A 27,102-nucleotide genomic window follows, 5' to 3' on the forward strand; every position below is an offset into this window, starting at 1 on the left:
CCTCAACAGAAACAGGAACAAACTGAACAGTTCTTGTTTTGCTATCGCACACGGAAAGGCAACACACTAACATTCAGTATATCAGTTCATCAGATAAAGCGTGTAGCAAAGGAATGTGTCAAGAACAGCATGTCAAATTAATTCTGCCTTTCATTCAGATTAAACACACCTCAAGGTGTTTTTTGTTGCTTTTCTCCCAGTTTATTGTTGTACCAGTTCAGCAGTAAAACATCGTTGAGACATCGGAGCACACTGTACATCTTAGCCAGCTTTCAATAAATAGACCTTTTTAAATATGACAGATTGTATTACAGCAGAGGAATATACACCTGAAAATGCCTACCACACAAAACAAGATGCTTCGTACAAAGCTCCATCTCTCTAGTCTTCCTTCTCTCTGACAGTTGGGCTGAGTGTTGCTATAAAAATGTAAAAGATGAAATATAAACTGCCTCTGCCTGTGTAGCACATGTACACGGGAGGCGCTTCGAGTCTCAGCTGAATGCTCGTGTCAGAGTATTTTTCTGTCAGCTTTGTTTTGATTTTCTTAGAGCTTGTGTGTACTAAGATGCGAAAGAAAACAGGCAACATTACATACAGGAGAAAAACATAAACCCAAGTGACATTCTAGGAAATAAATACACTTCTTGCTTTGTTTGAAAAAAAATTATTTACACAGTATTGTACATCGAAGAAATTCAGAAAATCCATTCGAGTCTCTCTCAGTCATAAAAATATATATATATAATAAAATCTACAGTAAAAGAATCAACTACAATAACAATTATTGAAATAAACAAAAGATTGTTGACTGTGGATGAATATACAGTACAATCACTGCTTTTAATGTCTTGTATACACAGTAGAAAGCACAAACGTGAGTGTGTGTGTGCGTGTTTGTTTGTATGTTGCGTGTCTGCACATGTGGCGAGGAGTCTGAAATTGAATCAAATTCCTGTTCAGCCGCACAACTGTGTGTTTGCATCAAGACGACCTCAAATATGAAACACCAGTATCCTCCACATGGAAGACACTCAGATGGTTCATAACAAATATATTCATCTTTTTTTAATCCATTCCTAGTGTTTCAAGTGGAGCCTGACAGCAAGAAGAAGCCCTTTCTACTCATGAGTGTGTGCATGTGTGTGCCTTGATGTGAAGATGCTGAGAGTCTAGTGGCAGCCACAAGCTCTGACCACCATGTTGCGGTATTTTTTGAGAATGACATTAGAGCTGTCATCAAAGTAAAGCACTGAGATGGCGTGGAGCTGTGTGGGGGCACAACAAGGCTTAGGAACTGTCTCCGGGTTAATAAAATGAACCTGGGAAGAGAAGTGGGAGATCAAATGTTAAAATCATCCTTACACCACAAATTCATATTGAAAAATGGCAAAGGGTTATACACTGAATCCAAGTACTGTGGGAAAAAGTACACAAGGTTGTGTCTTCCTGGTCGAATGTACTTATTGTAAGTCGCTTTGGATAAAAGCGTCAGCTAAATGCAATGTAATGTAAAAAAAGGCAGTTTTTTTTTATGTTGACCTCCTCTGCTGTCACATCACGGATGACAGTTTATTTTAAAATACAATGTGAAACATTGGCTACATTGTTCTGACAGTTGATGAAATGATTAGACTCCTAACATGACGGCTGGGTTTGTGTTTCCTGCCTTCATGGTTACTCACAAGGGTTTGCACAATGGCATGGTTTGTGGCGTTCATGTAGGAGTTCAGCGGGAAGGCACACTCTCCCTCACAATAGTAGGCCGCGTATCCTTCAGGAGCGATGATCCAGTCCTGAGAGAGGAGAGGGAGACGGAGAGAAAATCAGGTTGGAGAATTTGAAAATTGTATTTCATTATCTCTTCTTAGAGACCTGATACTAAGAGGTGCATAATGTTGTATTTGCAATTAACATTTTGTACTTAAAAGAGCAGACCCAATTACAGTCATATATTTGATTATGCTGTCCTTTAGAAGAATATTATAATTATACATACTTTAATCTAATAAATTATTATAGATAATTAAATTATAAATGTAGACAGGACATTTTATTTGCATATTTTTGTTTTATGGTCTATAAAATGTTGAAATATTGTTCAAATACATTTGATCTACTCTCATAGAAGACAAATACAATCAGAAAACACAGAATCAAAAAAGGAAGGAACCACTGTCATTTTCTCTTTTAAAATACTTTAATGTTTTACAGATTTATTTTTGTCCTCAGACAAATCAGTTAATTGACTCATGTTTTGGGGTTCTCGATGTACATTTTCCCGCTTGGCCCAATCATGATATAAAATGAAAAGATCAGGGCAACCTATATGAAGTATGAAAGCATTCTAAGCTTGTTGATTAAAAATATTAAAAACATTAAAAGTTCATCTTGTTTGATAGCTGGACAGCAAGAGGACAATGTTTGGGGATATTCTATTGAGTACACCCAGCTGAAACTGTAGAAATGTTCTTGACTTGTCCCTTGTGGAAAAAAAACTAAGGGCTAAAGTATTTTGTAAATCTATTGCATACAATGCATTATAATCTCATTTTGGGACCAAAACGCTTTCCGTACCTGCCAGCCCAAGTCTCTGAAACTGACGTAGAGCTCGTGCTTCTTACACGCCTGCTTCTGATCAGTACTGCTGTTTTCTGAGGAAGAAAAACAGACGGAGAGAAATTATACTCCAACACATGTGCCATTATCCAGAGGTGGGGACTCGAGTCACATGACTTGACTCGAGTCAGACTCGAGTTGCATATGTTTTGACTTGAGACTTGCTTGACTAACATTGATAAAAGACTTGACTTTGACTTGGTATTCATGACTTGAGACTTGACTTAAGCTTGAGACAGATGACTTGAAAGGACTTGACTGTTTAAAATTAAATATTTGCGTTTTTTTTTGTAGTGAGATATTACGTTTAGTTTTTTCGAAATACGTGATTATAGCGCCATGCGCGCAAACCTGGCAACCCACTAGAATGCCGGAGTCTCAGTTAACACGGCAGCGGCTAGCGTTACTCCAAAAATAGTGAAGTTTGGATTCAAGGATTATTTTGTCGATGACGGTAATAAGAAGAGAACAGCGGTATGCAGGGTCTGCTGCATAAAGATCAGTGACACGACCACCACAGCATCCAACTTAATTCGTCACTACAAAAAACCTACAGAGAAAGGTACGTGCATGTGTTGTGTTAGCTAGAATGCTAACGTTAAGTTTAAGCTACGTTAGACTTGGTTTCAAATCGATTAAGCAAAGAGAAGACAAAACGGTAAATGAACACTAGAACCTCCAAGGGATTCATTTTGACTAACCCTGATACCAGAGATGGGGACTCGAGTCACATGACTTGACTCGAGTCAGACTCGAGTCGCATATTTTTTTACTTGAGACTTGCTTGAATAACATTGATAAAAGACTTGACTTGGTATTCATGACTTGAGACTTGACTTAAGCTTGAGATAGATGACTTGAAAGGACTTGACTGTTTAAAATAAAATATTTGCGTTTGTTTTTGTAGTGAGATATTACGTTTAGTTCTTTCGAAAAATTTGATTATAGCGCCATGCGCGCAAACCTGGCAACCCACTAGAATGCCGGAGTCTCAGTTAACACGGCAGCGGCTAGCGTTACTCCAAAAATAGTGAAGTTTGGATTCAAGGATTATTTTGTCGATGACGGTAATAAGAAGAGAACAGCGGTATGCAGGGTCTGCAGCATAAAGATCAGTGACACGACCACCACAACATCTAACTTCATTCGTCACTACAAAAAAAAACACAGAGAAAAGTGCGTGCATGTGTTGTGTTAGCTAGAATGCTAACGTTAAGTTTAAGCTACGTTAGAATTGGTTTCAAATCGATTAAGCAAAGAGAAGACAAAACGGTAAATGAACACTAGAACCTTCAAGGGATTCATTTTGACTAACCCTGATACTGACGGGCGGTCGAGAGAGAGAGAGAGAGAGAGAGATGCCTCGTTTATTTCCCCTGTGTTATTATCAGAAGTTACTGTAAACTTTTGAATAATGTAGTTCATCTACTTTTTAGTAGTTTGTTTAAATGTTTTAATCATGTTGTTTTTGTTTGTAGAAGTGCATCATTCCTTGATTTATTGTAAAATGAATCTGAACTTTTTGATCTGTTATGATGATAAGCTGAAGCAATTTCAAAATTAACCAAATTAAGTGAGTTTTAAATCGTCCTACTTAGTTTATAAGGAAATTATGAAGAGGAACAAATTAAATGATTTGAAAATGATATCTATGTAGGTGCTGACGCTGTTGGCGGTTCTAGTGTTAACAGAAATTTAAATTAAATATGTGTAGGTAATGGCATTTGCCATATGATTTTCTTACCTGGAATTCTGCCTTTTCGAACAGACATTTTGATTGAGTCCTAGCTATATTGTCTGCAGTTCTAGGGTTAATATTAATCTAATATGATTGTCATCGTTCTAAATTAGTTTTCAAATGATTAACTGTGTATGTAATGAAGATCATAGTGTGGGTTAAATCCATTTTCATAACCACTGTCTTTTAACTGATTTAAATGCGGAAACTGGGCTTATTCATCAGAATGTTGTATGACTTGACTTGACTTGCTTGACCTGAGCAATGACTTGACTTGACTTGCTTGACTCTCACCACAGTGACTTGGGACTTGCTTGATACTTGTAGGTCAAGACTTGAGACTTGCTCATGACTTGCACATGTAGGACTTACTCCCACCTCTGCCATTATCCCATACAGCTAGAAGAGTAACTATTTACTGCAGTCCAACCACAATTAGACAGAGATGATACAGAACAGACCTAAATACAGCCAGTTTCCTCATTCAAAACATTAACATTTAAACAATGAAAGAAGGAAATCACCTCCAGATACAGCAGCAATTTGGGAATTGTTTCAAATGAATGGGCCACCCTGCTTATAGGTCACTATGGCGTGCTTTGAGTTTCCTCTGGGTAAAACAGATGTGCACAGAGAGCAGTTTTTCCCTTTGTTCAAAACTCAAACCCTTTATTTATTCTCTCTCATTTCTCTTCACCCATTTCAACATCTATTTTCCCCTTTACCCCATCTGCACGCAAAAAAGAATGGTCTGTTTTCTATCTAATAGTATCTCTCTCGCTTCCTCTGGTGACCTCTGGGGCTCTGTGGTACATTAGTTCCTGAGGGTGGTTCACATTGGAAACGATCATGAGCGACTGGTTCTCATCATCCAGTTAAAGAGCGCTGCTATCCAAAGTTCCAAACAGGCCCATTTGGCCCATGTGTTGTGGCCCCGGTTGCCCCACAGCACACTGCAGATGTGTTCTGCCATAAAAGCCTGCAATGCCTTACCTCCATGCAGGGAACTTGGCCCCGACCGCTCTGTAATGCTTGTGTAAATAAACAAAGACAGCAGAGGGATATTTGAAGCTCAGGCATTACAGTCTAGTGTTTCAGCACTTCACATAAACACAGCCCTCTCACACCTCTAAAACAAAGGCCCCAAGTATGCATTGCGTGTTTTGTCGCGCAAGAAGCAGATCAGTTCCAATGTCATACAGTATGTTGGTCTGGATATTGTGTATATTTGTGTTTGAATGCCAGTGACTACCAATTAGAGAATTCCAATTATTTGTGTCCCATTCCATGGTTTCCTCTCCAAAAAAAAGACACAAACACATTTCTGTGTGTTTACCTGCAACATTGGCCACTCTCAGTGCCTCTTGGTTCTTTGTCCCTTTGGAGCGGTTGGGGTTTCGCTGTTTGGCCCCTCCTTGTGCTGAGCGGATGCTTCGCAGGTGCACCTCAGTGGCTTTGAAGAAGGCCACCATGAAGGGCTGTTTATTCTGAGGCCCACTGCGACCAATCAGCCCTGCTACACGAGGGTTGACGCTCTCTCCTGTAGGGAGGGACAGAGAGACCAGTACAACAGGTGTTAACATCACAGACATTTCGTTTTTATTCAAACAGCTCGATAATCAAAGAGAAAGGGAAATCCAATAGATGTGTGCCCACTTGGGGTGCCTGTGGTTGGAGTTAATGTTGCATGCGTGAGGTCCTCGCCATCCTTACTGCCACCACTTTTGTCTGTTTTGCAAATGAGATTTCCCTCTGTGAATTCCTTTCCCTTTTTCTCATTGCTTCTGCACCTCTGAAATACCAAGAACAAACGTAGCTCTGAACATCAAAGCCTCTCTTCTTGTGTTTGAGAGTGTGTGTGTGTGTGTGTGTGTGTGTGTGTGTGTGTGTGTGTGTGTGTGTGTGTGTGTGTGTGTGTGTGTGTGTGTGTGTGTGTGTGTGTGTGTGTGTGTGTGTGTGTGTGTGTGTGTGTGTGTGTGTGTGTGTGTGTGTGTGTGTGTGTGTGTGTGTGTGTGTGTGTGTGTGTGTGTGTGTGTGTGTGTGTGTGTGTGTGTTTGTGTGGGTGTGTTGGTGCATGCTCGTGCATGTGCTCTCCAGCAATGTCTATACAAGAATGTGTGTCTGATCGCCATTATGTGGTAAATCAAGGCTTCTGGTCGCCGCTGGCGACGGGGTGTCCCGTGTGCCTGTCTGTGCATGCTCAGCCATAACCCTTCGTACACAAACACACACTCATGGATTCAGCCTCTCCAGCACTCCCCTCCCACAACATGAAAGCAATGCCCTGTGTGTTTTCCTCAGCTAACATGTAATATCCTGCCATCCTCAGAGATAATATTCCCAAACACGCTCTTTTACTCCACACACTGTTCGTTGATTACGTTTTCCACTGACAAACATCCAGGCCCAGTGATGACAAACTCCTGCTGAGATGTTATCCTGAAGATAACGCAGGGACTTTCTGCATGCCTGCTAATGATGCTGAGGGTATGACGGATGAGGATGAATGAACGATGATGAGGAGCACGGTTTGACTTATCTTTGCTGTGTACACACAAACAATAAATCAACTGATGTTTTGGCCTTCAAGAGAACAGCTATGATTGTTGAATGATAATGCAGACGTCTAAACAAATTAACACATTACAGTGATACATACATAGTTGATGTGGATGTTTGACTTCATGAATAAATGTTATCAATACTTCCCTTATTTCAATAACGCTTTTACTAAAGTTGTGTTAATCACTACATATTTAATAAAGTATAAATGCTTTTAAGTAAACAAACTTATCATTACGTTGTACACATCAGATTGCATCTTCTGCATTCAAAATCTTTCTTCAATTCACTAAGGAATATTAAGTAAAAGTAAAAGTGGTAACCGTGAAATAATGGGTAACTACTTTAAAGGTGGGGTAAGTTTGAGAAACCTGCTCGAGATACACTTTTTGTTATATTCCATGGAATGCTCTTAACATCCCGATAGCAATGAATATCTTAAGTGCTTTGACAAAAAATACATTACAAAAAGTCATCTGTGGAAGCCGTAGTACTGTAGAAAGCACGACCAATCATTTTAGCCGGCCCGGCTAAAATAACTGGATGGCCTACCTGCCTGTCAGCCTTCCATCTGTGCACAAACTTATCTCGTGCCCTCATTGGTCATGTGCACGTTCCTGTGTGTTGGAGGAGGGGCTCTGTAAGGAAGTGGCAGATTTTCTCCGGTCGTGTATTTTCAAATTCTAGCGATCTCGAGCCGGTTTCTCAAACTTACCTACCTTTAACTGAATTAGATACTGTAATTCTAATTAGAATAGCTACTGTGTGCCACTATGTCTATATCTGCAATCTCTCGCAAACCCAATACAATAAAAGTAGAACAAATAACATCTGAATTGTATGATTCTTGTTGAAACTGTCAAATTGAAATTAAGACATTTATTTATTTATCTATGGGTTTTTTTCTGGTTCCTAATCACCTCGTCTTTAAACCTTTGTTTTTGTCCTCTTATAATGCACATAGCTGCTGGTCCTTGGTAACATGGCCACCTGTGACTTCCTACAGTATGCGTGAAAACACTGATCTGGAGACACTCACCGTTGGTGCTCTCCAGGGCCAGCTGCAGACCCAGGTTCCTGCCGGGGTTCAGGACCCAGTGGTTACTGGTGGCTGTCAGGTCGAACACCAACCAGCCCTCCTCTGCTGCCCAGATCACACGGGAGTCCAGCAGGAACAGGTCCGACTCCCTGGAGAGGACGAGAAGATCAAACACTTAAAGTCAGAGATGAACATAGATCGACAGGGGTTATATGAACAATTACGAAAAATGTAAAACCATGTGAAGGGTAAAGCAAAGTGAGCAAAGCGCAAAGTAATGGAGTGGAGAGAGGGAGTTAGAAGAGTGTGACGGAGTGAAACAAAGAGATGGAGCAAGAAGAGAGAGTGAGGGAGGGAGGGAGGCTCCAGATGGTGAGACCCAGGGGAACACTTCATTTTCTTAATTGACAATAATGGCTTTATAAACGACCGGTCCTTTCATACACTACGCACAGTCCATCACTGGCTGGAATCTTGTGGGAGAGACAGAGAGCCAAATGGAGAAAGTGCAAGAGATATAAATATAGAGAGGGCGAGAGAGAAAAAACACAGCTGCGGAAGTGGGGGAAAGTGTGTGAAAAGTAGAGAGTGAAATAGTGCATATCCAAGTCAATCCTATTGTCTGTCACTGAACTCTGTTTTTTTTTTTTTTTTTACTCTTTCAACATGGGAGACTACAATCCCTTGTTCTTCATGTGGCCATTCATGTATCCCGACCTATTTTCTGACTGGGCAGATAATGTGTCACAGAGCTCTGCTTCATTCATGTACCCAGGCCCGTCTCTGGCAAAGGGATAAATGACTGTGTTGTTCCCTCTGGACAACAGAAACCTTTAGGAGGGGTCGAGGAGAGCAGGACCCCGGCCTGTCCCGAGTTACATACACCTTTTGGACGTCCACAATAAGCCTCGTGGAGGAGGTGGGGCTAAGACCAGTTTAATAAGAGAAGCTTCAAGATAAAGAATGCTACGAATGCTAATTTTAATAATTGATAATGTTAGGTTTTGTAATGAATTGTGTCTACAACATAGGAACATAATGACAAAGGGAAATATCACAAATTCCTGGATCCCAAAGTGATTTTCAAATGATGCACATTATCAACAACCTGCATAAAGAAGAGACAGCTAAGGTTCAGTGGTTTTGGAGTTATTTGGTTATAAATGAAATCATGAGGAGCACTATTCCAAATGTTGTCATTGCTTAGGAGCATGAAAACAATAACAAAAAAAGTACATTACTATAAACAAAACAACTTATATCCATGCTCACCTATCAGTGTGTTCCTTCAACACCTGGAAGACGCTGATGCGGAAGGTCTCATTGTCAAAGCGCTCGTGGACGAAGTCTTTATAAATACGAAACTCTGCAGCAGTGACCACCTCGCCCTCTGGGATTCGTGATAGGTCGAATCTGAACTCACGGTGATGCCGTCGCACTGGAAGGAATTCCTTATCGTGCTCGACTGCAGAAAAAAGAGAAGGTGAAAATAAAAAGTTATACTATCAGACACATTGTATGCTTGCAGAATGTAACTTTTGTAATTGTTTTGCATCCATCCTCTCTAACAGCGGGGATAGGAACAGGTACTATGTGTTCAACTAAAGAGTTTATAGTGAGGTATTGAGTTGCATTTTACAGAGTAACAAGACACGTTTGTTCTCTACCTCTTTCTCAATATATTCTTCTCACAGTCTCTCAACCTGAGCTGTTAGCAAGGAGCTGACATAGCTTGTCAGGCTCTGGGTCAGTCCCAGATTAAAAACATCTACGGTTATGAAGTACACATGTTGGTTTGTGATTGAAACATTCATGAGGACCAGCACTCGGAGCCATGCAGCTGGCGCACACTGAGCCATGATAGAGAGATGCAGGCGGACTCTGACAGCTTTATGAGCCCCTTTCTTCTCCCTCTCTTCCTCTCGCAGCCCCAGAGAGTAATCCAGCCTGCCCTTCATCTGGTTCTCATGAGTTGGGGGCTCAATATTTGGTGTACCCCATCCCCTCCTCTCTCTCATCCCCACATCCCAGGTTTCCAAGTCCATCCACCCCCTGCACCCCCAAGACGTGGCCCCCCTGACCCTGCTCCTCTCATGTCCCAGCAGGAGGTCCCAGGGGTCAGCGCCTTGTCTCTCATCATCTCCTGGCTCTCCCTCCACCTCCCTCTTTATTAACTGCCAGACAGACCGCCCACACATACAAACACATGCAAACAGACACACACCGACACTTCAAATGATTTATTATCAAGCAAAAACCGTGAAGACAATACGTCATCTCCCCAGACCCCCGGTGGCATTTCAAGAACATTTCTTCTCAATAAGTGTGGACATAAACCTTAGGTTTCGAAGGATTGAAGTGTCGTTGAAGCTAAAAAGCGATCTCCCTTGTAGTATAGATTATCCTTTTTAATTTAGCTATTAAAAAAAGGAGAGTACGTCCTGTGCCAGGCTCAATCTTATACAACTAAAAGTTGTCCACCGTATCTATTACACCAACTCTAAACTCTCCAAAATATACCCAAATGTTACGGACACCTGTAACAGATGCCACATGTCACCAGCAAACATGACTCATATGTTTTGGTCTTGTCCTCGCCTACAAGGATACTGGACAAGCATTTTCAAACACCTTACTGAGGCCTTGGACGTGGTATTGACACCATGTGCAGAAACTGCCATTTTTTGAGTAATACCTGGCCACCGAATGTTGAAGAGGAAAACTAAAGACAGTAGCCTTTGCATCTATCTTAGCACGTAGAAGAATACTCCTAGAATGGAAATCTTCTATACCACCTAAAGCATCTCTATGGCTTAAAGATTTAATGTTGTACCTGAACTTGGAGAAGATTAAATATAACCTGAGGGGCTCCTCAAAACTATTTGAATCTGTCTGGGGCTCTGTGATAGCCTACATAGCTGAACTTAAGACACTACATTAAGAAGAAAGAGGGGAACTACGAATGTATGTATGTGTATGTTTGTTTGTTTGTTGTTTTGTTTTGTTTTCTTTCTTGTGTCTCTTTTTTTTATATTCATTTTTATTTATTTGCTCTGTCTTTGTATGTAGGTATGTGCATGTATGTGCATGTGTACATGTGGGTATACATATGTGAGTATATGGGTACAAGTATTACTGTTACTATTCTTTATTCCCTTATCTATACATTTTCTTTTAATATTATCTTCTATATTACTTTACTTTTACCTATACAGGCATCTATTTTATTTAGTTAGTTATTTAATTTACTAGCTAGGACCGGGAGGGGGGGAAAGGGGAAAAATAAATAAAAATATTGACTGTATAAATGTACTCATTGTGCCTGACTCAATAAAAAAAATATTTAAAAAATAAATAAAAGGAAGAGTAGAAGTCAGGGGATGACCAATATGATTAGGATGCATCCTGTGGAGACTACAAACGTTTGCACAAAATGCCATGGTGGATGAAGACAATAGTTAACAGTCCTAATACAGTTATGTTGTTGAGTATACACTATAAACCCCACAGCTGATGACAGATCAGATCTCTCAAGCACTGCCTCTGCCATTTCTAGCAACTATCCATGAACCACCATGACACAAGACAGTTCTGTATCAGAGTCGACTGCCTCTAAACTGCAAAAATCTGGTTGGAAAAAAAACCTTTTCCGACATTTGCCAAGCTATCATCATCCCCCTAGTGCTCACACACACGTTATAATTCTAAATAATTCCTGACTACAGCATACTTGTCCTACACCAGCTGGTAGTAATAGAAGTGTGCAACGATGTACATGTTATGCATGTTTCACTGCACAGCTTGTGCGGTGTTATTTCTTTCACTGCACACCTGCCTCTTTGTCTTTCTCAGCCATGTTTCCGCTCTTATGTAGTTCTCCCAGCGGACTCTCTCTCCCCTACACCCCCTTTCATTTATGTCTGTATTAAACCCAGTTGCTGAAGGACATTATACAAAGGCAGCACTGTGAGATGATTGGCCAGAGAAGAAGTAAAGAAAGGATCTAATTACTCTTCAATGAGGGACAGCTCTGCTCTCTGCACCCAATAGATGGCCTTACTTTAGGCTCCCATTGTCCTGGATCTGCTCTGTGCCCACATTGGACTGGTTGAAACAACTATTTACCTCTTCCTGAAAACCAGTTGTAGGCTGTAATATTAACTCAAGATCACATCTCACTCTCTTCATATATTTTAATGGTGAAAATGTCTAAAGATACACCTGAGTCTGACCTCAGCACAGTGGTTAGGAGCCTGCAGTCCCTTTAAACAGAGCTACTTTTCTCTATTCAAAAGTTAAATAAGGTGAGGACAATGATTTTCATTTCATCATCCATCTAATTACTCAATGTCTTTAGTGTCCTCTCTCTTTTCTCCTTCATACCTCTTTGCTCCAGGGCTCGCTTTTTCATCGACTGCACCAGGGAGCTCTCCCTCCTCCTGCAGCCCAGCGCAGGTGCACTCCCTCTGGGGAGAGAGCCAGAGCAGCCGCCCGCCCCTTCACTATTAAATCTCTTTATCTTTTCTTGTGAGAACAGCTGGGGGCTGCAGTAAAACTCCCACACTAACTATTTCTCTCACAACACTTTCTATATCCACTCCTTATTGAATGGATTTCATCTGTATGGAGAAAATGAGAGCAGCCTACAGAGCTTATAGCTTTAGCATCTGCCACAATTCTGCCGTTGTCTGTGTGCTTCTCTTTCTCCTACAGGCCATTACAGCAGTATGGCAGTCATTAGATGAGGGGAAGAGGCACAGTCAGAGCCACGCGGGTGCATTTATGACTTCCTCTGGGAGGAAGTGAGTAGCCATCGCCCCACCTGTGTCACAAACACACACACCACAAACATGGTGAACACACCCTCTCATGGGTTATGAGTCCTTCATTCTGAGTAGCCGGCGTTTAGATCGGTTGCTGCTGCTCCTCACACACACAACCAAACACTCCAATACACAATATACAATCCTGTGAAGCGAACGATCTTGTGCGTCACAGCACGGTAACACAATCATTATGGGTTTCTGTAATCCGTAATTAGAGATGCAACACACAGGCAAAAGAGAGAAACACACACACACACTTACATGGACTTGAGCTGCTTTTATAGTTTGATTTGCTTTTACTACAAACTGCTGATGAAGCAAAGTCATACCACATCATTTGTCCGGGCCACACACGTGCACAGCAGCACACATCAGAGATATCGGGATGATGACGACTCCAACCAAACTTCAGTGCACCTGGCAACCAGAGGTTTACGACGCTGTAAACAAAGTGTTAGCAATGCATCCTCTGTTATTTATGTGTGTCCCCCCCCCCCCCCCCCCCCCCCCCCCAGCGTATCATGTTCTCTACTACTGAGGGTCTCTGAATTTCATTACATTTAAATGTATCTTCATACATCTTCTTGTGTTTTGTATAAAACATGTGGTGTCCTTTAAAGAATAACTATGTTGGTGTGTATATTGTTTATGTAAATAAAAACAAAAAACAACAACTCTTTGTGCAGCCCAAGCCTGATGTTGTTCATTGCTCTTGCCAACAACTCGTATTAAAAACATATTAGGGAGCCACACTGTTGTTATTTTACTAGCAGAGACATTGGAACTGACACACCATCCTGCTTCTGTAAATTCTTGATAGTGTATCAGATCCGCAGCTGAAAAAAGTCTTCCAACAAATACACTTTAACCATTGGTCTAACATTTGCAAGTTCATAGTTGTGTAAGGAAATAATTTAGCCAGTTTAGTTGAATGGGATTTGTTAACAGTAAAAAAAGAGATATACTCGAATATAACCAGACTAATCCTTTAACTGTTTTTCTTTCTCCCTCCCTCTCTCCCTCACTCTCTCTCCCCCTCCCTCTCTCCCTCTCTCTCTCTCCCTCCTCTCCTGCCAGGCCAGTAGACCTAAGAGACTTCTCCAACACCTCGAGCTCCGGAGCAGCAGCGGCCAAATCTGACGGCTCACATTAGCCCAAGTGTCTGTTCGCCACCCTCACACCACTCAGTCCCTCTTGCACGCTTCCGCTGCTCAGCAGGGGGGGGATTTCACCTCTGGCACCACTCTCACTTCTCTCAACCGACAGCTTAAGCACCCCCCCCCCCCTCCTTCCCATACTACCTTTATGTCTCTAGAGATAACTGTACAACCATTACCTGCACCTCACCCTGCATCACTGGAGAGCCATTAACTCTAGCTTTACACCTGATTCCCAAACCAGCAACTAGAAAAAGCAATAAATCACATCAGGGTCAGATTATTTCCTCTGGAAGTAAACCATGTGCATTTGATTGATGCCCCATAATGATCTCTCCCTCTTTCTTTCTTTCCCTCTTTCTGTTGCTCTTAATTCAACAATGTTTTAAGCACAGTACTGGGAACAAGTAAGTCATAGTTTCCGTAAGCTAAATCAAAGAGAGGGAAATAAAAACAGAGTGCAAGGAAAGGACGGATTGCTCTAAATGTTTATCCTATGAAGCGCAGAGGGTTTGATCTCTTGGGTACCGGGTGACTACCCACAGAAGGGCGATTACCACGTTAGGAAACATCCTGCCCACTGGCAACTCCTGATGACATCATGCCTGCGTGATGTATTTGTACTGCTGTCGGGCCTGAAAGCACTGGCTCCCTGGGAAAGGGTCAGCAGAGTTTCATGCTATAACTTACTCACACTTAACGATCATTAACTCACCGCAGTGTGTGTGTGCACGATCACATACACAAGAGCCTGTGTGCACGTAGAGGCAGTAACCACAGGAAGAAGAGTCTTTACATTTAAGACTTGTGGTCAGAACCAAACTGTTCTGAGTTCTTTAGCATAAGGGCCATCGAGAGGGCTCAGATTTTAATCACAGAGGCTCGGTTGTCCTCTCTTTCTGCCTCGCACTGCAGCCATCAAACATGCTTGCCCTCTGCACCTCTACACTGTAGTGCTGGGTTCCACCTCATGCTTCGCTGGGCATCATGGACCAGAGATTTATACTGAAAATGTAACAGCCTGGAACTCACAGGAATGTGTCTGACCGTAAAGCCTCTCCCTGGCGCTCTCCCTCGGCACCACAGCTGTGCTAAAGAGTTGGTTCATCCAAAAAATAAAATAACAAATTATCTGATCTCTACTGGTCTCTAGCCATGCAGGTAGTTTTCATTTAAAGGAATAGTTGAGGATTTCATGCTGATTTGCTTTGTGGTAGAAAGTTTGATGTTAAGATTGATACTGTTCTCATATCTGGCTGCAGCAGCCGGCTAGCTTAGCTTAGCATAAAGACAACAGAGGAAAACAGCTAGTCTGGCTTCGTCCAGAGGTAGTTAAATCCAACTCCAAGTAACTGTCGGATAGTTGTTTGTGGTCTTTGTGCCAAGTTAAGTTAGTAGCTTCATATTTCCTTGAAATACATGAGTAACATAATTTTCTCATCTCACTTGAGGATTTGTGTTACCATTACTTATACAATGACTAATTGTATTTTTTATGATGGATGAACCTCTACTTTACTGTGAGACAAAGTTGCAAATCTCAAAAGCCTTCAAACAGTGACTGAAGGTCCTGCAGGACGAATAGAGTCCTCTACATGAGTGGAACTTTGGACTTCATGTTCCGTTAGAGGTCTGTCAAGAGTGATTGCACATTAGGAAAAGGCAACGGTGACAACAAAGCAACCACATCCCAAATGTTTAGTGGTCATTGTTCTGCGGTATCTCACTGTGCTAATGCCACAGTCACCATCTGCACTTCCTCTTAACTGCAGGATAAAACAACTCGGAGACGTGGAACCACAGCCATTCAGTTTCCCCTTCTCACTCTTCCCCTCATCCCCTTGTTTTTACGTTCTTTAATTTTGTGGCCACAGGGGCCACACCCTCCCCGACCAGCCAAGCCGCCTCTTATTATAGACCTCAAGAAAATTCACATACAATGTACACGTTGGTACAAAGTGACACACAGATTTCCCAGTGTCTACATAAAACTTCTATAATATCCTCCTGCATCCCAGAGTGGCATCTTTTGCACACATGACGCGCACATTGGCACCCTGATTTTAACAGCTTGTTTATTTGGTTTAATTACAGCTCATTGCCTTTTTCTTTAAAAAAAAACAAACAGAATAGCTGTGGAGGAAACATAAGGGAAACACAGCTGCATGCTTGCCTAAATAAATAGAAGTCCGTCACATGCAGTTCATATTCCATGCTGCTCAGCCACAAAATGTCATCACTTTTCATTTAAAAACTGTGCATACAGTTGCTTGGCTTTTATAAGCTTTGATTTGGCTGCTGGAACCTGTTGAGGAATCTGGTCAGTATTACGGGCTTCCGCTAACGCAATCTTCCGCTCGGAGAACCAACACACATCACACAGTGCAGCTGGTGACTGGGCAGGGTAAGTGGCTCTGAAATAGTGTTTTACTATTCACAAACACACACATAACTTCCTTAACACGAATGCTTTAAAGCACGTCATGTTCCAAGGAGGAAAATAGAGCTAATGCAATTAGTTTAGACAAATGCACGGCATTAGTGATCCACCTTCCCCTAATCTTTCTCTAGGGCTGCATTTCTTCTTCTTTCTTTTCCTCTCATCTCCTTCATTCGCTCCCCCTTGCCCTGTCAGTGCCCCAGTACCAAGCAAAGAGTGTTGTATTTGTTTTTGCAGCGGAGGAGCTGTTGGTCCCGGATCTCAGGCCGTGCTCTGGCCCACATCTGCTCTCTCAGCTTCGCTGCTTGGTACCCGCCGGCAGAGAAGTGGAGGGGAGTCTAATATGCTGCAGGTCGCTGATAAGGCAAGGTCAAAGCAACCCAGATTCAAAAGAACAGGTGGAAATATAATTAATTCTGTACTTATTTTTTTATCCTACAGGTCACTTAAAGGTGTCAATTATTTCTCTTTCAGTATGCACTTTGAAGTGGGCCAAATGATGCGAGTTTAACACAAATTGTCAGCTATGTTCGGAGAGATAGAAAGAAAAAAAATAATATGTCAGAGCTGGGGGGTGGAGTTATTAAAAAAAATCTAAAATGAGCCCAACATTCCTGGCAATGAAGGAGCTCCGTCCATCATTTGAGCAAAGTTAAACCGCCCGCTTAGTACATCTAGGCCTTTTGACCACTCGCCACATTGTCAAGTCCCACCCGCAGAGTTTTTCATCATCTCTCCCAGCAAGAGCCTTTGCCTGGCCAAGAGCACAGAGGCTCTGCTATGTACATCCAGATGTCATCCTGAACTCCTGGGATCAACAGGTGAATCTGAGAGATAATATGGAGAAAAACAAGATTTTCCAGAAACCACGTGGCTGTGGCTATGAAAATCTGGGTGTTTTTAGAGTTTTAGAAAAGAGAGATTTTTTGTATCAATTTGTGGAATTTATATACACACACGCAAAACCTCAGCTTAATACATCAGACTGCGGAGAGTATTAAGAGAAATTACCTGACAGGAAGGCAGGGCTATCTGTACCAACTGTAACATTCCTCTGCTTCTGCTCACTCCCTGTCCAGCAGAAAGCAATAAAACATGCACTCAATAACACTAATTAGCTCCAGAGACATTCCTCTTGGGCAAAAAAACGAGTGTGTGTGCATTTGTCTCCCCACGTGAATGCATGTGCGTATAGTTCACTGGGAGTGTATACAGAAGCGATAACATACATGTTCGGGAGGGGGAAAAGGCAAACTAGGTGTCACGGACAGGCTGCAGACACATGCCCCTTTCACACCAACGCGTTTTCAGCTCCGACTCGGAGCTGGAGCCTGAAAAGTGCCGGTTTTTCCTGTTCACACCGCAGCGGCGCAGCCTCTTAGCTCCGGAATCCGGTTCACTTCCAGCTCCAAAAAATTGTCGGCCTCTAGAGCATAGACTGTATAGGTCTAGAGCAGTGCTTCTCAAAGTGTGGTCCGCGGACCACTGGTGGTCCGTGAGCGCCCCCTAGTGGTCCGTGAGTATATTGGTAACATTTCACATTTTAAATAAATAAATACATTTAAGTTTTCCGCACTCTCGCGGGAATATCTCCGCAATGGAGCGAGCTTAAGTTTCACTTTCGATTGCATGATATAGCCCAGCACAACACCTTCACACCAGGGTTTCCGTTAGCCGGTAATTACCGGTTTTTAGCTGGTAAAATTTATAAAAAACCAGTAAATTCAAAACCTGACGGTCAAAATGTCTGGTAATAATTAGGAAGGCTCCGATCGATCGGCCGCCGGTCATTATCGGCCGATATTCACTCTTAATAGTTTGATCGGTGCTCTCTATAAAGGCCGATCAGGAGAGCTGGATCTGATCGATATGGACATAAACGCGAGTGTAGTGTAACCGGAGCGAGAGAGAGATCAGATCAGCTGCTGAGTCTGACCGAGACACGCAGCTCTGCATAATCACCTGAAGCCCCGCCCTCTGTTTAGCGAGCTGCATGAGAAACTGACGGGCTGTCAGGAGAGAGAGAGGGGAAAAGAGAGGCTCCGTTTCTCTCGTGTTATTATTCAAAGTTGATGTAAACTTCTGAATAATGTACGTTATCTACTACAAGTAGTTTGTTTGAATGTAATAATTATGTTGTTTGTTGTTTGTGGAATCATTTATTGAAAAATGAATCTGAATTTTTCGATCTGTTACGATTATAAACTGAAGCAATATAAAAATGAGCCCGTGAACTGAGTTTTAAACTGAAGCATATCTGCTCATAGTCCGGTAATTACCTGCTAAAGGAAACTCTGCTACACAACTATTATTATTATTGAAATATGACCGGTAAGTTTCAAATTAGTCCGGTAAAATAAATTCTGCCCGGACATTTGACCGGCGAGAAAAAATCCTAGCGGAAACCCTGCTTCACACATGTGGCCACTTGTTTGTACCATTTTCAGGCGATTTGTAAAAAACTGTGTTTTTGGATATTTGTGGAGTTAGGTGGTCCGCAAGTATTTTTTTATTGGTTAAGTGGTCCTTGGTATGAAAAAGTACGAGAAACACTGGTCTTGAGGCAAGCGCTTCGGAGCTAAGAGGTGGCGTCGCTTACGTCTCTCTTATGTCGAGGCGTGCAGGAAACTAAACCCACCTCCCCTGAACATGGGTCGACTGTCATGCCTGCCTACAAGCAGTAGTGCTTATAAACACACTTTATAAAGTCAGGCAACACTAACCAGGCTTCGTGTGATTCTGTTTATTTGTACCTTACTTTGACCGAGATAAGGTGAGAAGTTCGGTCATCAGGGAGGGACTCGGAGTTGAGCCGCTCCTCCTTCGCGTCGAAAGAAGCCAGTTGAGGTGGTTCGGGCACCTAGTTAGGATGCCACCTGGGCGCCTCCCTAGGGAGGTGTTCCAGGCACGTCCAGCTGGGAAGAGACCAAGGGGTAGACCTAGGATCAGGTGGAAGGATTATATCTCTTCGCTGGCCTGGGAGCGCCTTGGGATCCCCCAGTCAGAGCTGGTTGATGTCGCCAGGGAAAAGAAAGTTTGGGGCTCTCTGCTGGAACTGCTACCCCCGCGACCCGACCACGGATAAGCGGGAGAAGATGGATGGATGGATGGATGGATGGATGTACCTTACTTTGACCATCCGTTCACTGTTATCGATCATTGTGGAGAGAGGCAGACGTTTTGTTTTGTATTATAGCAGCTATCGGATGGAATCAATACATGGGCTGCACAGGTTGTCGTGTCCGACTATCACAAGTAGAATCATAATAAAAATACGCCGGTAAAATGTGCCTGTAGAAACCGGTTTATGCCACAATTGGATAGCAATAGCAGAAAAGGGAAACCGGAGCTGAACCAGAAAAGCTCTAGCTCGGAGCTAGAAAGGGAAAAGCGCTGGTGTGAAAGCCGAAACATAGGAATTGAAGGCCTTCAACACACACACACTTGTGTTTAATTTGTTGGTTCTCATGTGATGAGAAGTCTTCACAAACACATTTGGAAGCAGCTTCTAGTGTGAGATGGAGAGACCGACACAGACAAATCCATCACATTACAACAACTCAACAGTGGACAAAAGTACGAGTGTGTGAGTATTTATGGAGACAGGAGTGAGAAATGAGGTAGAGGGAAAGGGCAAGCTGTGTTTGGGGTTCAGAGAAAGTGTGTGTATGAGTGTGTGTCTGTTAGCATGTGTGTATGTGTGAGTGAGAGGTGGAGAGTGGAAAAACATACAAAAGAACTTGAGAAAGTGTTGAAATGTTTTATGTCTGGAAGCACAGGAGGTTTAAACCCCTGGAGGTGAGGGCCAGAGCAGGAGGTTGGAGACTAAACACCACTGGGAACATAGGATAACTAACTAATTAAAACTAGGAGGCCATACTGATAATCAATACTGTTGGTTTAGGAGGGTAGGAAGGGAAATTTGGTATCAGATGGTCATGCGTGCGAGACAGATTGGAGACAGGGCCAGACATGATGGTGGAGGTCGAGATGAGGGGACTTGTTGGACTTTGAAAATATAAAGTTTCTCTGCACAGCTGCTTTGGCCTACAGACAGAGCGAAACATCTGCATTAGCCTCAGCACCATGGGCAGCCCACTGTGAAGAGGAATGTGAGGAGCAATATAGGAGGGAGGGGAGAGAATGAACAGGAGATACGAGTCTTGTCTTTTTTTAAAGAGAGATATTGGAGCTATTCAGTTGAAATGTCCTCTCCGCTTCTCTGCTATCGGCTATAAAAACTAAAGCTGCGTGCCTCTGGCGTGACTACAGTGTGACACAACTGGCCATGAGTGTGTGTGAGCTGGTGACACAATGCTGTCTGAACGCCAAAGCCTCTAATAAATCCAAACTAATTTACCGGTTACACATTTCTTCCCCTCTCTGCTCTCAATTACCTTCCTATTAACGCATGCTATAAAGCAAAGGAACAGGGAGACAAACTGTGTGGCAGCTCCTGGGAGCAGACGGAGGGCACTGAATGGTGGAGGGCCAGGTGGTGCCCTGTTAGTTTACCAAGGTAGCACAGAGGATAATTACCTGCTAGCGCTCTGACTAAGTCTGAGTGATACATCTCCCTTTTCTGATCACAGCCCCAACGTATTCATTAAATATAGAAGCAACATTTCAAGGTGACACATCACTACTAAAACTGGTAACCTAGTGCAAAATCACAGCTTTAATTGTGTGATCAGTCATCAAAATGTTGCATATCCCATGTTTACAACAATGGCAGCAAGAAAGCAGTATTGTTTATGTACTGCTTTATAACTCAGTTTACTGAAATCTGTCACATCTGGTGCAGATTAGAAGCAGAAGAACACTGGGGAATTAAATGTACCACGGTCTCTAAATGGCTTAATATTTGTTCACTTTTTAAATGCTTTTACCTTAGAAAAACAGCACTCCCTCCATAAATAGAGGCTGACTTACAGCATCACTGTTACACATGCAGAGACCCCAAAGCTATGACTGAGTTACCAAAAAAGCTACAGAATAAACAAGCACTGTTTATAAGAAAAGTAAACCATGTCAGTGTTACAGTGAGAAGGCATACACAGTACCATGATAGGATATGGTATGTAACCCTACAATACTGAAAGATATCATAATATGGAAAATGTATGCAAAATCACAAAATGGTTTAATAAATGTAATCAAAGCAATAAACTGTTAGTTATACTACGATTTATTATGATTTTATTCCTGTGAAGAAAGTACTTTTTCAGAGCCAATGGGCTTGGGGCTGAATGCCATAGACAGAGTAGTGAGTAATAAGGGACAACAAATGTATAATAAAAAACATAAAGACAATATACTTTAATTGTTAGTTTTGATCTTTTTGTGGGATTTGTTGACAATTAGAAAAGAAATAGCGAAGAACATAATTTAACAATATCATGATAAGACCATTTATAAAATGTTAACCGCTGAAGATGGAAAAACCATTATGTTGAACCAGTTCCTTAAACTCCCCTAAAACACCCAAAACGATGCTAATCGATGCCAGATGAGAATGGTAACCAACACAACGACAACAATTTACAGTAAAAAGACTGAACCTCACTCTTCCACCCAAATACAGGTTGATGATGTTGCTACTGTACTGTTTCAGTCATCCAGGATGCAAATAGCAGACGTCCAACTCAGCCCTGTTCTGTGGCTTGGAAGGCGTAAATGGGAATTATGAGTGTTTGTGCGTGTGCCTGGATGGTTGAGTATAAACAGCCTGGATGGAGTTTAACATGAACCAAACTGAACCGTAGCACAGCGCAAGCCAAAGTAGCAGCCAAAGCACTGGAAGCTGTGGTTTGTTGAGGAGGAAATGCCTTAATTCACGGTGGCTGAGGGTTAATGCTGCCAGAGACCACTGGGACTACATAAAATAATAGTCACAAAAAGGATATGCAAGTGTAGAGTACGAGTATAAATGCTTGTGCAACCTGACATTGTTTCATACATGTTTTGCGATTTCATTTATAATCTTTTTCATACCATTTTCTTGTGACCGTCTTAAGACACAGTGAACGTGCGTGTTCACTTGTTGGCGTGTTATCATGGCATGTCCAGCACACGCCCAGTGCCTGTGTGACCCGTGTTTCATATAGCTGTTTACATTCTGAATGTATGCCGTAAGCCATTTACACAGCTGGGCTTGTAAACTGAAGTGACTCAGTGAGAGGACGTCCCTGGCCTGGGGTCTGTCACTAAGCCCACACCCGCCCTGGCTGGCTGCACCGGAGTCTGCAACACTCACATAAGATGACGACAAAGTGAGGCAGCTCCCCTGTGCGGCAATCAGAAGGGAAGAGATCATATTAAGAATAATGCTCTGAGGGATGTTCTTTGATCGTTGTAAAAATGTGATCTTGTCATAATAACCAGGCCCCTCTAAGCAGCAACCAGTGTGCAAAGTCTGACTAATATACCCTGGCATGGTTGTTATAGAGACATGCAGAACTTGGAGGGACAGTTTTAAAGAAAAGCCACACTCATTCTGCTCCCAGACAACCTAAATAAGAAAACAAACCCACAACGAGCAAATGTGGAAAGGAAGGAATTTGGAGAGGAAGTACTCAATCCATTCGATAGCCATCACTTACTTCTCTGTCTCTCTCTCTCTCACAGATGAGGGGTAATGAAACAACTACTATGTGCTGTTTTGAATCAAGCTGGCTTGACAAATATCTGATGTCAATGTACGAGACTTGGCGAGAAAGCTAACCCTGAACTCTATTAGCAGATGCAACACGTGGCAGATAGCACACACAAAGCAAGGGCAAATGGCCACTTTATATCTAACTTACTGACATATGTGTGTGACATGAGGCAGATTCAGCCTTGGATAAAAGCCATTACCAAATCACATCAGCCACAAGACCAGTGTGACTTTCTTTCCAGGATTCTCTAATATATTAAATAAAATGTTCTCTCTAGCCACTGTGACCCATCACCCAATCAAAAGAAATGGACCGAGTCCCAACCATCTCTTGTCTCTTTCTCTCTGAAAAATCTAAATTATTCCTTTTCAGCTTACTGCAGCCTCGGCCCTCGACTTTGCAAGCCTCTGTGGTCGAATCCATCTGTGTCAAAGCCTGTCAAAAATAGTCACAATGCAGCAGCTCCCAACGTAATTACACAGTGTATTGAATGCTAACTTGCAACTACTTTCAGAACTCAAACTACATTTGGAGCAGAGGTGTACCCAGTGAATGCCTGCTCAGAATTTGTTATCTTATCTTCCCTGCCTTTCGTAGAGAAAAAGCTAAAATATATACAAAAATTAAACACAGCAACTCATCTGAAACATAAGTGAGGCAGTTGATGTGACTTCATCATTTCTAGAGCAAATTAATATATGATGTGTTCATCTTTTCATAAATCTGACACCGCCTGCTCATGTTGTGATCATTTACACTTAATCTCCGATTGTTGCTGACAGCATTTTTTCTGATTAGATGAGTAAACGTGTCCGGGGAAAAAAGAAACCTTTATCAAGAACTGAACAAAACGACTTGCATCGATCAACACAATAAATCACTGTGGAGGAACTGGAACTAACTAACTAAGCTAACTTTGATCATTATTGACTGGAATAATGTTGTTGTCTGAAGGGATGTCTCCAGATTAGAGGGAAGGGAGGAGCCAGTGCACTTTGAACCCATTCTGCTGTTGACTTACTCATTCTTTAGATAACACATGGTTGACATATTAGCTGCTGGCTGGTCCATCATCCACAGCTCCAGCACCTGAACATTATCTGGTTGTTGCACAGCTGTTTAACAGAGACGGACACTGGAATGTGACACTCCTGGTATTATCTGGATAACTGCACCCAGTTGTATGTAAATATGTTTGTTGTGCAGGTCTCCTGTGTGTGCATGTAGGCATCAGAAACATGCGTGGTGAAAGAAATGTGCTGCTGCTTAAGGCGAAGTAACAACACATAATGCAGATTTACTATCACCTTTGACTCAGATATCCTTTGACTGAAACAACAAACAAGCAGTTTGTAGCAACAAGTCCAGAGAAATACTTTAATATATAGCCCAGACATAAAGCTAATCAATTGCCATAGAAAATTAAGCCCCAAGATTTGTGAAAAATGTTAGTCTTCGAGAAAGTTAATCAAATTTCAGTTTTAGGGAACTCAAATGTCTCTGAAAGAAACCCCTGAGTAGGCTATATGGTACTTCTTTTTTTTTAAATCTCAAAACTATTTTTAGTATACTGTGCTTGAGATAATTGAGACTGACTGGACTTTAATGATGCACAAAAATGACTTTAGTGGCCTGAACCTTTGCCATCATTAAAATATGTTTCGTTTTTAGTCTAACATAGTAAAGGTGCCTACCCATATTGACAAAGCTCATGACCATGTCTGCGTCGTTCAAGAAGTTGTTGTCTTGCAGGCTGGGTATCGGGGGTCCCTGGGTGGTGAAGACGGGCTTGTAGGGATAGGAGTATCTGTCCTCATCCCCCTCCGTGGACATGGCGTTGTACAAGTCCAACATAAACATCGGGGCAGCGTTGTGCTTTCCGTGGAGGTGGGGTCGCGGCCGGTGCGGCAGCCCCAGGATCGACAGGATCTCCCGCTGCATCTCCCTGCGCTCCTGGCTCTTCAGTCGACGGTGGATGAAACTGGAGTGGAACTCGTTGTCTAAAGTAAAGTTCGTAAACGCGGTGTCCGCCAGAACGCAGTAGCTCCAAACCAAGAGCAAAGCCGGGGCACGTCTGTCCAAAATCGGTGCCATGGTACTCGCCGTGCGTAATTGCGCCCAGTTATGTTCGCCGAAACTCTGGAAAGTTGATATTGAACTTGTTGCAACAGGCAGCGGCTGTGTCCAATATCCAAAGTCAGGTACGGACCCTCATGTTGAGGGAAGTGCGCCCAAACGAAACATCAACTTCACTTCAAAGTCCTTTAGATGATTGGTTTTCTGGGCAGAGTGAGCTCACGCGGACCTCTGTCCTCATCCGCAGCCAGTGGCCAACAACTACCAACTGTGGTGCAACCTGTTCTGCAGAGTAGAGGAGGCTGCGAGCACAAGCGTTTCACCGGGAGAGACACGAGCAAGTTGTGAGGAGGCGCTGTGTGCTGGGAGGAGCAGGAGAGAGAGAGGGAGAGAAAGGGGGAGAGGGGGGGAAGAGGCTGTGGTTTCTAATGGGGATAGAGCGAATGTTGGAGAAGGCTTGAGGACATGCGCGAATACAAAACGGATTAAAACGGGATTCGTGCGTATAATGCTTAAGTGTATGATGAAGCACATGTACCTGGCGCACCTCAATGCTCTTGTTGAATCAATAATTACAGTTGTCCAGCCGGTTACAATAGGCCCCTTAGTGATAGTGTGCTTATGGAAAATAACAGACATAATTTCAGAGAGTAATTATTTGCCTGTGGGTGACTACAATACTTTGGGAGAGGATGCAACATGAAATTGCACAGCTGTAATAGTTACTCTGCGATCCACAGGTGCACCCGACTGAATACCTGGGTTCTTATGGTTGTGAGACTTAAAAAAAGTCAGTGGTCTTTGTATTTTGTATCAGAGAACGAAGCAGTAGAGCTCAAAAGGGCCATCTCATGCCACATATTTGAAAATATCCAAGCTTTCTATCCCCACTGCTGGTGCAGGAAGTTTGTGACAAAGGCATGCGGTGCACAGACACAAAGCAGACTGCGAAGGTGGGGTGCAGATGTTTGGCAGCTGCTTCATCCCTCCATCGGCCCCCCTGGCCCCAGCACCTCTTAAACACCAAACTTTAATGGAACGCTCCTGACCCTCTTGTGCGCTCGCTGATACAGGCCGGGGGATTTCAGATGCACCAGGAACCAATGCTTTATCTAGACAGACCTCCTAAAACCTGTTCACTACCCAGAGTGGAGTTTTAAAAGGCTCTGCAGTTAAGATGTTTTAGGGCTATAGCTTGCCAGGTGATTTTTATGGCAATAAAATTGGACTTCAATGGCACAGCACGAGATGCTGCTAGACGGCTTAAGCTATGATTGCAAACAGAGGAAGGGAGGAAAGGAGGCAGAGCGTGTCTTGGGGTCTTCTAAAGCTCACCTTCCTGCCCATTTAATGTGGTCGTTCTTGTCTTCAAAAAGGCATTTCACTTATCTTTTTCCAATGACAATTCAACATGGCTTAAAGCCTGAAAGCATACACAGCCTGCCACTACTCATTCTGTATATATAATCCACTATTTGCTTTTAAATGGCCTTTCAGCCTGTAACATATAAACATTTCTATCCGGTGCCTCAGATAGAATCAGCTAATGGCCGCAGGTGTTTACATTACAGCAGTTTCCAACAGGGAACTTGAAAGGGTCTTGGTTTCAGTTATAACTATACATCTTCCTGTCTCTCTCACTTTTTTTCCCCTCTATCATTGTCTTACACTTATTCTCTTGCCCTCTCACCCTCGCTGTAAGGTTGGCGAGGTCAAACCCCCCGGTTTTCCTCCAACAACCCCCAGCCCTTTGCTCAGTCTGTGCCCAGAGAGGGGCTAATAATTCTGGGTAGGATAATAGGAACAGACCCCCCTTTGTTTGGGCCTCCATGGGCCCGATGACAGTCACAGTAAACAGTGGGCACAGGCTGAGGCCAGGCTGGGTGAGCTGCACTGAGGGGCCTTTGACAAGGAGAACTAAAGCAGAAAAGCAGAACAAATAGTGTTTGAACCTCCATCAATGACACACAAAGAAAAAACTGGCAA

At 42.7% G+C, this 27,102-nt stretch overlaps 1 protein-coding gene across 1 annotated transcript; it reads right to left on the reverse strand.

Annotated features, from left to right (window-relative positions):
- Positions 1 to 15: 15 nt before the first annotated feature.
- Positions 16 to 25,276, reverse strand: bmp7b (bone morphogenetic protein 7b). The gene is made up of 7 exons (XM_034086267.2): positions 24,735 to 25,276; positions 9,231 to 9,423; positions 7,959 to 8,107; positions 5,694 to 5,897; positions 2,578 to 2,654; positions 1,686 to 1,796; positions 16 to 1,322 (listed from the first exon to the last, which is right to left on the reverse strand). Exons 1-7 carry the CDS (start codon positions 25,132 to 25,134, stop codon positions 1,173 to 1,175), a joined length of 1,284 nt encoding a protein of 427 aa, XP_033942158.1. The 5' UTR covers positions 25,135 to 25,276; the 3' UTR covers positions 16 to 1,172.
- Positions 25,277 to 27,102: the final 1,826 nt, after the last annotated feature.

Source organism: Pseudochaenichthys georgianus, chromosome 7, assembly GCF_902827115.2.
Source record: "Pseudochaenichthys georgianus chromosome 7, fPseGeo1.2, whole genome shotgun sequence".
Taxonomy (NCBI): Eukaryota; Metazoa; Chordata; class Actinopteri; order Perciformes; family Channichthyidae; genus Pseudochaenichthys; species Pseudochaenichthys georgianus.

What these genes read in the sequence shown, in the direction of transcription:
- bmp7b (XM_034086267.2), bottom strand. Translation starts at nt 25,134, where the DNA reads ATGGCACCGATTTTGGACAGACGTGCCCCGGCTTTGCTCTTGGTTTGG. An exon ending in CATGAGCTTTGTCAATATGG is followed by an intron (nt 9,424 to 24,734) that starts GTAGGCACCTTT and finishes TTTTTTCTGCAG; the next exon opens with TCGAGCACGATAAGGAATTC. An exon ending in GAGAGTGGCCAATGTTGCAG is followed by an intron (nt 2,655 to 5,693) that starts GTAAACACACAG and finishes TTTCTTCCTCAG; the next exon opens with AAAACAGCAGTACTGATCAG.